Source organism: Hippocampus comes, unplaced genomic scaffold (assembly GCF_001891065.2).
Source record: "Hippocampus comes isolate QL1 unplaced genomic scaffold, H_comes_QL1_v1.1 scaffold36, whole genome shotgun sequence".
Classification (NCBI taxonomy): Eukaryota; Metazoa; Chordata; class Actinopteri; order Syngnathiformes; family Syngnathidae; genus Hippocampus; species Hippocampus comes.
Genome location: NW_017805695.1, coordinates 2,527,432 through 2,540,007, shown reverse-complemented (window position 1 = coordinate 2,540,007; position 12,576 = coordinate 2,527,432). Strand labels below are relative to the sequence as shown.

At 44.9% G+C, this 12,576-nt stretch overlaps 1 protein-coding gene across 2 annotated transcripts in view; it reads left to right on the top strand.

Moving 5' to 3' along the window:
- Positions 1 to 2,086: 2,086 nt before the first annotated feature.
- Positions 2,087 to 12,576, top strand: part of bcl11aa (BCL11 transcription factor A a) — a 44,355-nt gene continuing 33,865 nt past the window's right edge. Inside the window, exons 1-2 of one of the 2 annotated variants that reach the window (XM_019882165.1) lie at positions 2,087 to 2,443; positions 5,703 to 6,155. In XM_019882165.1, the coding sequence (XP_019737724.1) occupies positions 2,389 to 2,443; positions 5,703 to 6,155 (508 nt within the window). In that variant the 5' untranslated portion in view covers positions 2,087 to 2,388. Of the gene's footprint in view, positions 2,444 to 5,699; positions 6,156 to 12,576 lie in introns of both variants that reach the window. The other variant, XM_019882164.1, reaches the window with a different exon arrangement.

The following is a 12,576-nucleotide window of genomic DNA, read 5'->3' as shown; positions in this document are numbered from 1 at the left end:
ACCTTTAAACTACTGTTGTTTTCTGCATCCAAATCCAAGGTAAAAAAAAAACAAAACAGATTGACATTCTTGAACCCCGTCGTTAGTTTTATTTGCTTGATGAAGCAGCTCTGGAATTACGATATTAATTCATCACTTCTATTCATTCTCCCTGATGCATTCACCATTCCCATTCGCGAATGCGTCTTATCATTCGGGACCGCTGTATGAAATACAAATTGTGACAAGAACCCGCAACAAGACGCGTATACTTTCTGGACAAGCGTTTTGTCCTTCCATCCGGAGGAACCTGCTGGTAGGCGAGCATTGACACAAATGGACGCACATGCGCGCGCGTGTGCCGACCTGCCCCATAACAAGCCATGCGAGCAAGTTGCAACTTGCAAAATATTTCACTCACTGGTCATGCATTTTCCCCCTTGACGTTGAACCTCCTCCGCCACTCCTCCGGCGACTCGCTCTCTCTCTCTCTCCTTTTCTTTCATGTCTGTCTCTCTACCATCACCCCCAGCCCCCCTCCTCCTCAATCTCCTGGCCTGCCTCCCCACACCACCACCACTAACACCCCCCCCCCCGTATTAAGTGCGCGTCCTCTTCGGTCAGTGAGCGAATCTCCGGGCTCTCGCATGAAGCGCGACTCCAAGCTCCCTCCACCAACGCCGAGGTCGCTCGCTTCTTCCTGCCGTCTTCTCGTGCAGTCAGACGAGCCACCGTGTCCCCCCGTCTTCTCCCATTCTCTCATCCGTCTCTTTTGTCGCTTCCGAGCGAGAACCGCGTCTTTCCACCCATTGTGTCTCCTCAGCGGATGGCAGCACCGGCTGCGCGCTGTACGCGCGCGACTTTGCCGATATAAAGCCTGTCGTCTTATATTACCAAACCCCCTTTTATTACAAGAGTATTTACAATCTCTTCCCCCTCCTCTTCTTCTTCACTCTTCCTCCTCCTTCTCCTATACACCACCCCCACTACCGACGAACCCTCCCCCGTTCCAGCTCGAACCTGAATCACATCTGAAAGTTATTATGGGCCAGCTCCGCACTTTTTGCCAAGGTCAACAGCTTGGGTTTCACCCGGATCGAGTCAGAATAGACAGCCAAGGGCTCTTGGCCACTATATGTGAAAAGTGCCCACTAAATGTATTCACTCACTTACCGCTTCCAAAGGTGTGCACAACGTGCTTGGAACCGAGTGCAGTGTAGGAAATGTGAGCGATGGACATGACCTCGACATGAGACGACACCCATGCAAACTACATTTCAAGAGGAACCTTTTTTTTCATCTCCGGGGAGATCACTTAGTCACTGCCATTGTGAATATGATGCTACAAACTCTTACGGGCCTTCATCGGGGTGATAAAGACAAAAAGTTAAAAATACAAAAAAGAGTGACATGTTATTCAAGGTCATCACTAAAGTCGTGGGAATGGGGTTAATAATTAGCATACGTAAAAAGCAACCCACTGCTTAGCTGGTGGATCTCGATTTGGGATTGCTTGCGGCGGCCAATATTGTCTAAAATGCAAACACCTCGACTCCAAGTGTTTTGTGCTTGTGGCCACGCACACGACGCAAGTCCACGCGAGCCGCCCGGTATTTGTCGAAGTACGTTCAGGAGGATCATTCTCGCCCCACTCGGCGGCTCCGCTTGCCCTGTTTCACGTCCATGTAAGGTTCTCTCTCTGCATATTGCTTTCATTACACATTTTCTCTCTCTCTCTCTCTCTCTCTCTCTCTCGCGCTCTCTCTCTCTCTCACACGCGCAACGCACACACACCCTTCCTTCGAAGCGTGTCTTGTCCGGCCCCCCTGATCTCTGTGTCCATTGGCTTCCACCGGGTCTACTTCTCATGTGCGGCCCTCCCCCTCCTCTTCCTCCTCCTCCACCTCCCCTCTCCAACGATCGTCCATTGGTGTTGTTATTTCGCGTCCCATCCATCCCTCCTCCCACTCCCACTCCCACTCGGGTGCCTCGGCCCTGCCCATGTTTTTGTATGTCGGGTGTCCGTCCACCGCCTGACGTTCAAGTTCGCCGGGAACGTCACGTCCGTGCACTTGGAGGGGGGCTTTTGCCATTTTTTTTCCATCGCTCTCCCCTCTCTCCTCTCCTCTCTCTCCATCCTCATACACACACACACTCTCTCTCTCTTTTCTCCGGTCTTCTTTCTCAAAAAAGCCATGAAGGCGATTCTGCGATCCATCTTCGCCTCCGCGCCATCTTTGTATAATTTCTAATTAGTTTTGAATTTTTTCCCCTGAATTATTTTTGTTGTTGTTGTGCGTGGATGACGAAGACGCCGGATGAAGACATTCTTTTGCCCCTCCGGAGTCTCCAATGTGTAACCCCGGCTCTTCCCGATGTGATCCGCACTGAGCGCCGCCGCCAGCCACCATGTCTCGCCGCAAGCAAGGCAAACCTCAGCACTTAAGTAAACGGGATTTCTCGCGTAAGTACAAACCAGAAACGGAAACATGCACGGCACGTCCACTCATTAGTGTCGTTCAGTTCAATCGGCCAACGGGTGTACTGGTGGGTGGGGAGTCAGCGGAACGCCAGCCCGGGAAGACATCGGGATGGACCGCTCGGACCCGCGGTCAACTCGACTCAACAGTGCGGTGACAAAAGTGCGACACGTTAGTTCGTAAACGAGACCGAAATAAGTTTGTTAGCCTTGTTGCAAAACAGCAACGGGATCCAAAAACAAGATATTTAACGGTGACCGAGTCCAATTGACTCGTGCTCCGGTGCCCCACGATGGGTCCGGTCAGTGGAGGCGCACACTCGGCTCATCTGAGCCGCTGCACAGCGCGCTCTTTGCAGAGCTCGGGAGAAATCCCCCTCGCAAGAACCCTTACTGTTTCGTGAGCAAGTTTCACCTTCTCTCTCCCTTTCTATTTTTTGGGGGATTATTTTCTAAAAACACAAAATCGTGGGAGTCAAAATTACTGGAAGCAGCGGGGACACACCACCTCGTGTTTACAAACCTCTTCCGTCACAGCAACATCGCGCTTAGCGCAGACAGCACAGATCGATTTCCTTTATTCACTTTTAAAATCATAAAGCCTGTTATGTATATGTTTCGGTGTTCATCCAAGGAACTTTCTCACTGAAACACGCGCCAAAGAGTTTGTTCAGTCCCGAGTTGCAAGACAGCAACAGGAACTATACTCATCTTGTGAGATTTCTCATCTTTTTTATTCTACTGAACAAATTGAGGCTATCTAAACTAATGTTAATATTCATAAGCAGCCGACGTAAGACCAAGGTATTACCCATTTTGGATTATTATAATATCAGAAAGGGATACGATTTTAACACCGTTTTACATAAAATTGCCCGTTACGCACGACGTATTGATCACCTGCTGTGATTTGTTTTCTTTATTGCTTCTACTTTGACACCATGAATCTAACATACGAGGGAAAAGCGAATCCGTTTGTTATTAAAGTGCTGGGAGAATGGCCTTGTGTTATATTGAATTTACTCCTTGCGGTATTTCAACGGTTCACCAAATTCAAGTAAATTAGAAAACAACAATAACAACAATAACAAGATATTAGTATACTTACACCTCAGTGCTTGGACATGTGTCGGTATGCTGATTGGCTGTCGCCCGTGCAGCTGTTCGTTTTCGACTGTTTTGGGGGGTACATGATGGGTGACAGTGACCATGGCTAGAAACTGTCGCTAGGAGGCAGAGCACGACCAGAAAATCCAGCTCAGAGCTTGAACTTGATCACTTTCGCTGCTACTCCTCAACATACTCACTGCTAGGAGGTGTGCAGTATTGGGAGCGAAGGACCGTGTGCGTGTGTGTGTGAGAGTGTGTGTGTGTGTGTGGGTGTGTGTGCGCGCGCGTGCGTGTGTGTGAGGTGGGGGGTTTTGGGGAGTAGAGGGTAGTATGGGCAATATATATACATACATACACACATACTCAGTCACTCAGACCCACACACAGGCATGCACGTGCACGGACATTAAAATCTTTACATCATCAAACCCTCCACATGCACTTTAACCTGACCATCTTTTTTGTTTGTTTGTTTTTTTGAGAAGAATAGTTCACATTTTGCATCCATTTGTATACATGTCACATGCAAACAGCTTGTCGGGAATTTATTCACACACATGCATAGGAGTCTCACCAGAACTTTTCTCGACAGGAATATCATCATTTCCAAAACATGTCTACTGCATTGATTACATATAATTTTATTGTTTGTATGTTTATCCCAAGACCAAACCACCTTTTAAACTGTCCAAACCAAAACTAATGACAGAATACAACATGTACTATATATGGAGTTCAACTTGAAAACCAACATTTAATGTAGGCGACAGCAAGGCCATATTTTGGAGTGTGTATTAGGATGAAATGGAACTGATTGCACGATGTAATACACAGACACAATTATGTTCCGTGTTCTTGCGCTGTCTTGCAACTACAGTGCTCTTTTTTTTTTTTACCTTAACAGCATTGCCCCCCTTTTTCTCATTCTTCACACTGTTTTAAATGCAACAAAATGTCTTTCCACCAATATACCAACTCTAACTGAAGCCTTGTAATTGAAGACTTCTTGGGTAACGTTTATCAATATTTTGGTTTTGTCACCGTGATGCCCTCTTTCCCCTTTTTACTGCAGTGTGGAACAAGAGTCAGGCTGTGCTGACCTGAAGTTAAATCAGTAGTGTGCAGGGGGTGCATGTAAGATGATGCTGGGGTGAAGGGGGTTGTGGTGGTGTTGGTGAATTTATCCTGTTATCTCCATGTCCCAGTTTGCACGCAGAAGTGCAGCGTTCAAATGATAATTCATGGAGGGGGATGTAGTTCACATAACATAAAAAAGACACACACACACACACACACACACACACACACACACACACACACACACACACACACACACACAGTCTTGCATTCCAACACACCCTTTATCAGACAAAATCTGTACCAATCACCCAGACGATGAAAATTAAAATCTATTTTTTGATCCTCAGTGGTTTTAAGTTCATTAAAATGTGAAATTGGGTGGCTGAGTTAGAAGGTCAACGAGCATTATCTGGCGAGCGCGGAGTCACACTCCTCACCTTCGACTGGAAGATCTTCTTTAAAAGAAGGACACCGAATTACGTTTCTTGAATTCAGCTTTTGCTTTGTCCGCATGACTCTTCCCCACTGCAGGAGGGTGTGCGTTTGACAAAAGCCTTCTTAAAAAGTAGTCGCAAATTAAACCGACATTGAAAGGTTGAGTAACTGGGTTGAATGGCTCAAGTTCTCGCTTCACAAAACGCCAATATACATACCCTTTTTTTTTCTTTTTTTTTACACTTTTTTTTTTCCTGTCTTCTGGTTACTGGAACAGCACTTGTACTAACAACGTGAGGAAAGTTCAAATGTTATGTAAAAAAAAAAAAAATTAAAATATCTGTGTGTGTGTATATATATATATATATATATATATATATTTTGGTCCCGTGTTGCATACTTAGCACCTTTGAAGCTGATCTTTACAGTTGTTTTGCTCCCTGCTCAATTCACTCAAATAACTTCAGCAAAAGGAATCACAAGACTGTATAAATATGGCACCGGATTTCCTGGGAGGAAGACGTATCTTCTAATTTCCCTCCTTTTTACTCATTCTTCTTCATTCTTCCCACTCTTATCACTTTCTTTTTCTCTGGCCTTTCCTCTTTATTTCCAGCAGCCGATCCCCTTTCCACGGCAGTCGTCGTCTCATCGGAGGAGTTGTCGGAGCGCTGCTCGGAGCACTCGGAGGGGAGCAGCAGCCTCAACGGCCACCGCCCAGGCTCAACCTTAGGCCGGCTATCGCGACTGGGTCATGAGCCCCACCACTCGCCGGAACAGGACCTGCTGACCTGCGGCCAGTGCCAGGCCACGTTCCCCTTGGCGGACATCCTGCTCTTCATCGAGCACAAGAGGAAGCGATGCCACGGCCCCCCCTGTCTGACTGTGGGCCGAGGCCTGGACAAGCCCCCCTCCCCCTCGCCGGGCCTGGCCCTGACCCCGTCTCCCGCCTTGAGCTCTCTGCGCAGCCGAAGGCCCGTGGAAGTTGGCATCCAGGCCACACTGGCGGATGACGACGACGAGCGCTTCTCGTCGCCTCGTGGAATCTGCCCCAAACAGGAGCTCCTCCCAGGTAACCGCTTTTCACACCTCCCATCTTGCATCGTTTCCCTCCGGGTTGGCACGCGAATATGAAAACAAGCCTCTTGGAGGCAATGCTTTGCAGATTTCCTTTGAAGCCGATGTCTGTCCATCCATCACGGCGGGAATACGTTGGTGGATTTGCAATAGGAAGGCGCGATAGGAAACGGTCTTTGTTCAAAGCGTGATTGGATTCCGGCTTGCATCTTTTCATCTCCACATATTGTGCTCGTGTGGAATTTGTTTCATGTGTCTTTGCGCGTGTTGTGCGTCGCGTTACATGACGCAAGTTATCATCGTTGGGCGAGAAGCCTGCAAGTGCTCCACATAAACTGTACGGAGGCCAGTGTATAGTCTACGACGACATGTTAAGACAAGCCTTGGACTTTTGCCGGTTTACAGATAAGGGTAGCCAGAAGCAGGAATGACAAAGAGGTTCTGTCTTCTGTTCCAACCAACGGCGAACTTATATGCTGATGGTGGCCCCACTCCCTTGGTCAGCTTATACAGGACTGTATATCCACATATGAGTGTGCGCGCGCGTCTGTGTGTGTGAGTATTTATGACTCGGACTTAAATTCTTAGGAGTAAGTGCATCCTCTTCCTGAGTTTGGGCGCGCTGAATGTGTGTTCTTTTGAGACGTGCGTGTGCGTGCGTGCGCGTGTGCGTGTGCGTGTGTGTGTGTGTGTGTGTGTGTGTGTGTGTGTGTGTGTGTGTGTGTGTGTATGAGCTTGCTTCTCTCATGTGGCGTGAGCAGATGTGTCCGCTCGGTGTGGTTTGCCTCTTTCATTGCCACATCTAGCCCGACTAAATGCAGCCCAGCTCTACACCCTGCGTTAGGACTTCAAACATTTTTCGTTGCAAAATGTGCTTCATAGGTAAAACATGAGATTTGTCCTCGCTGGCATCTTCTCCCTCATCTTTTCCCTCCCGAAGCAATCAAATAGCAGGCATGCGTAGAGAGGGAAAGGCCAGCATTAGTTAAGCTCTGAAAAGGAAAGTCATTTATATAAAGCATCTTAACACCACTAATTATTTGTTGCGCTGCCATCTTTTCCTCCCCATGCATTTTAATTAGCAGTAGTTTTTAGTGGCCGCCTGTCTGTACCAAATTAGCCACTGCAGAAAGAGAAAGAGTAAAACCGGCATGTTGATGAAACAGAGCGGTGGAGAGACACAATAAAAAAGACACACGTTATCATTTGGTTCCTTGAGTGCATCTCAGGAATCCAAAGTGCTCCGGTTTGTTTTCCATGTCGATGTTTTTGTTTCTCTATTTGTGCGGAAATTGAGTAATTGTCGCGTACGACCTCTCTCCTGCATTGAATAACGTTTAGAGGAGGAGCACAGACGAAGAAAATTATCGACAGACAAACGTGTGTTTGACCTTTTCTGCAGATAGACAAATTTATGTCTGTGCAAGAGGGGGTGTGTCGTTTTTTTCAGGCAAACCTGCTTGTCTAAGCAGTGACTATATTTCAACACTCGCGAGCGCGCGCGCACACACACACACACACACACACACACACGCACACACACACACACACACACACACACACACACACACACAGTTACCAGCTCAACTGGGTTATTAGAGCGATTTACATCATAATGCAGGCGCCTGGTTGCTTCAATAGCGTTGTGTGTGGGAACGTCTTGGTATGAACAGCTGTACACTCAAACTGGTGGCGAAAACAGGATGGCTGTGCTGTATGTCCTGTCTGAGTTCGAACTGCAGAAAGCCATAGAAAATACTTTTTTTTTTTGGGTTTTTTTTTTTTTTTTTTTTTTTTTACACTCCAACTCTAAACCAGCTTTCTGATAGGGGAAAAAAAAGGACACATCTACTCTGATCATAAAAGCCAGTATTCCCCTTCCTGCCCCGTTGCTTTCATCCTAATTGACCCCAAACTGTCACGGCAAAGTAAATATGTCAGAAAAAAAAAAATCCTACCGTCGCTTCAGCCTTGATTATATCTGCCCAGCATTCCTCATGACAAAACAACGAAGAGAGCGGACACTTAGCGCGTTTCTTATTTATTAATGCTGACTTGTTGTGTTCAAGTGACATCTCTAATTATATATTTGATTCATCCTTACAGTAAATCAAGCCAGTCAGACATTAGAAACGAACTGTGTTTTTGAGAGAACTCACACAGATGTATTTTCTTTAAAATTAGTCCCAGCGGTAGCTTTTTAAAACTCAGCAGTCATATTACAGAATGTGGTAGGTGTTTAATCACTCTTACAAGGGAAGCCCCGATCCAAACATCATCTATAATGATTTACTGGCATTGCAATTGGAATAAGAGCTTAACTCATGGAACTCATGCATCTTTTCCCATAAGGCTTTTTTTTTTCTTTTTTTCTTTTTTTTTTACTGCTACCTTGTTTTTATGTACCGATGAATCTGGAGCCGCTTGTTGTGAAATGTGTATCTGTGGTCAGAGTGCGACGATGATGCTCCAGCTGCATCGCTCCGAAGAGCACAAAGCTCCGGACTCGTGCTTGGGCGCCGCTATTTGCATATCAAAGAGATCCGGCTGTGGAGAGGATGCATTACCTGTGTGTGTGTGTGTGTGTGTGTGTGTGTGTGTGTGTGTGTGTGAGGATTGTACAAGCAAATAAGCGATGCAAAAAAAGCAGCATACCTCCCCACCCGCAAACGCACACACGCACGCACCCAATATGTGCTCTCTCTTGCCCATTTATTCTATTAATCTCTGACTGAGATGAAAATTGTGATATAATCCCCGAGTCAGTTCATTCAAAAAAAGCATTGCTAATGTCACAATGGAGAGGGCTTTGCATGTGTGTGTGTGTGTGTGTGTGTCGATGACCACATCTCTCACCTCATCTCTGCATGGTTTTGCTGGCCTCTGAACAGTTTTTTGGTTTGTGATGGGCTGTTTTGTTTTCGGAATCGAATTTTGACGTGCGGCTCCAAGTCCATTTTGAATTCAACAACCTCCTCCTCTTTGACACCATCAGTTATGCCCGTTAATGAGCTGAAATTGAGCCCGCAGAAACAACTGTTCATCCTATTGACCAATGATGTTATCGGCTGATAAACTGCGCTACCCTATCAATATTAGCTCATTAGCGAGGGCCATTATTCCGACTTGCACGAACGAACCCTAAAATGTATTGAGATCCACTTCAAACTATTTATGAAAGCCATTAGTCTGCTGCTGGTGAGATTCCCATTTGAAGGCTGCTAACATGATGATTGTTGAGCATGATTTATTGTTTAGTAATTAGCTCATCATCACTGCTAATGCAACTTACCTCAATACATATTAGTTCATCTCCAAGGTCCATTTATTTTCTTGCATGGTGTCAGGTCCCATTCTCAGTCCTGTTCCTTTCTTTCTATCTCTCCCTCTCTTTCGCCCTGTTCTGAGTTTTTTTTTTTTATTTCTACTAATTCATTTTCTCTTTTCACTCATGCGTTCGTCTCCCTTCCTTGCAACATTTAACAGTTGAATGCAAATCCAACACCGCCGATTGTAACCGAACCACTTTGGATGTGTTCAGTGTGCGTCTCTCATGCTACAGCGAGCCTACAAAGAGATTTCACACACACAGACTGCCATCACTAATCTATTGATAGCCCCTCTTTCGTCCTTTTCCAACACAGGATTTATTAGTGGACTCAAGTGCAGCCTTTTTGAACTTGGCTTCTTGCGTTTGGAATGTGCTTATGAAATGTAAATATCTCTCTGGAGGCATAGAATAGCAGCAGTGGGATAACACGGGCGACCTGATTGACAGCACAGCGGATAATTTGCCGGTGGGGACAACAAATTGTATTCCGCTTTATATTCAGTGGTTATTTCCCATCCGACAAATGTGTTGGTTTCGGGATGGAATTTGTCTTTTAAGTTATCATATCATGTATTACTATATTTTGTCAATAATTCTGAGATTCAGAGGCAATCAACATAAGAAAAAAAAGCCAATGACAAGCGAATACATATTCAGCATTCAAATATTCAAGAAATTAAATAAGGAAAAAACATACATTTATTTCAGAATGCTGAAGAAATATTCTATGAGATATGCGATTTGAACAATTGACAATAAATAGTGTTATTTGATGGATTTAAAAGCAAAAATTGACATGGTTTCAAAGTCATCACTTGATATTGCGCTTTTTAAGCATGTTGCAGCAGGTGATGTCGAAGCTGCCGGGGAGACACGAGTCTCGTTGCGAAATTGACCCCATGAAATTAACGATCTATTTTTAATTCTGTTAAATACAGCAAGCATAGGGTGTGTTTGGGGAAAAAAAAATTGATAAAATGGACAATGCTGTTAAAAGGAGTGACCACCTAATTCTTGTGATGTGATCCATTTGTATGTCTTGCAATTGAATTATGACCAGATACTGAGCTGCAGTCTAGTGAAGCTGTCTGCAGCTTTTTTTTTTTCTTTTCACCCACTGAACGATATCATGTAAAGCAATATTTGGATGCATTGGCACAATCATAAAAAATAAATGATTTGAAAGACAGCTCGTCATGACACTGTTGTCGTAATTTGCGGGAAACCTGCACTTGTTTCTCTTCAACGAGCCAGCCCCATTTGTAAGGGTGATGGGAGACAATCACACCCAAAATCTTACTTATGCCTACTGCATCATTATGTTTTGATCGCTGCCAAAGCAAAAAATCTCACTTCACACAAATAGGACGATGAAAATGGAAGCCAGGTATTGTTTTTTTTTTTTTTTTGAAGCCTTCTTTGCTTCATTTGCGAGGCTGCTGCAGCACATTATGCGGAACGGGAATCACTTGCCGTCCAAATTTTACGTGGAACTGCTGACGTCTTTGAATGAGCCTTTTCCCCTTTCCTCTTCAAAGACATTTTTTTGACGACTTACTTTTTTACGACCATATCACGTGAGCAAAATGAACGGTTTGACGTGTGTACAGTGGCAAAGGTGGCACCTGAATTTCAAAAGCAAACTTCTTTCAGACCCATACTGATCAATAAGACATTTTTCTTTTGTTCAGGTACTCTCTGCGGCCCGACACCAAACGCTGAGCGGACTCGTACGGTTCCACGGCCCAGTGATTGGGGACCACATGGAATATATGACAATACCGTATTGGCCCGAATATAAGACGGTGTTTTTTGCATTGAAATAAGACTGAAAAAGTGGGGGTCGTCTTATATTCGGGGTCTAGACATTATACCCATTCACGATGCTAGATGGCGCCAGATATCAAGGAAGTGAATGCTGAACTTGACTCCCCAGGCCAAAGTGAACCCCTGCCACGAAGAATAAAAATAAAAATAGCGGTAGCACGAAGAAGAAAAATATAAAATAGCGGTAAGAAGGAAAAGAGAAGAAAATAATAGAAGAGATAACAGAAAATGGAGAAAAGTAGTGACAATCTGGAGAAAAGTGGGCCGAAGATCGGCCAGGTTAACCGGCAGCTGAGGAGAAGTTATGATGTAATTTACATTTCAAAAACCAGAAGCCATTCATTTACGAATGTGATTGCACTTTAGATTTGAATGAGGCAAAATAACATGCTTTTTCTCTCAAATATGTTGTTATAATCATTTGTTTCAGATGTACTGTAATTATTTTCTGTAAAAAAAATAATTTGGTGTTCAAAAAGTCTTTGTTCAAACTTGAGTCTTGAAAAGAGTGGGGCGTCTTATAATTGGGGCCGTCTTATATTCGGGCCAATACGGTATTATATCAACACTTGTATCTTGTTTACAGTTTAAGATTTCGCACCCGTGTTTGCTACATCAGTCTGCTTTTTGCACAGGAAGAGGTGCAGCTTTTGTTGACGCGGTGAACGCACGAAACAAAAGGGTTAACTGTAACGACTGAACGGCCTCATCACGTTGCCCCCGTTCTTTGATTGACAGCTGACCCCTGAGAAGACACGCCATCGATGGAGACTCGTTGTCCTCCCCAAAACATACAAAACAAAATTCAATGATTTCCTCATTTGTGGTATTTAGAGTGCCGTCCCTGACATGTGCGACTACTCGAGTGCAGTCCTGCGCACACTCACCAATGGTAGAGGATTGTTTATTGATCTGATTCTTTTGTGTTTATCGAAGCAATTCAGAGTCCACGCTACATTTACTCCTTCGTAGCGTGAGGGGAAAAGCTTCTGCTTTGGGCTTGCTTGCTGCTCACCGTGTGTGTGTGCGTGCGTGTGTGTGTGTTTATTCTTGTTCATTTGTGTGCGCACACACGAGCACGCATGCACACCATTCAGACTGTGCATGCTACTCTCTTATTTTGTTGCAGGGTTCACAAACCTGTTTATATCCTGCAAAGTTTTTGTTTTATATATATGCCAACGGATTCCAGACCCCTTCTCAACACACACACACACACACACACACACACACACACACACACACACACACACACACA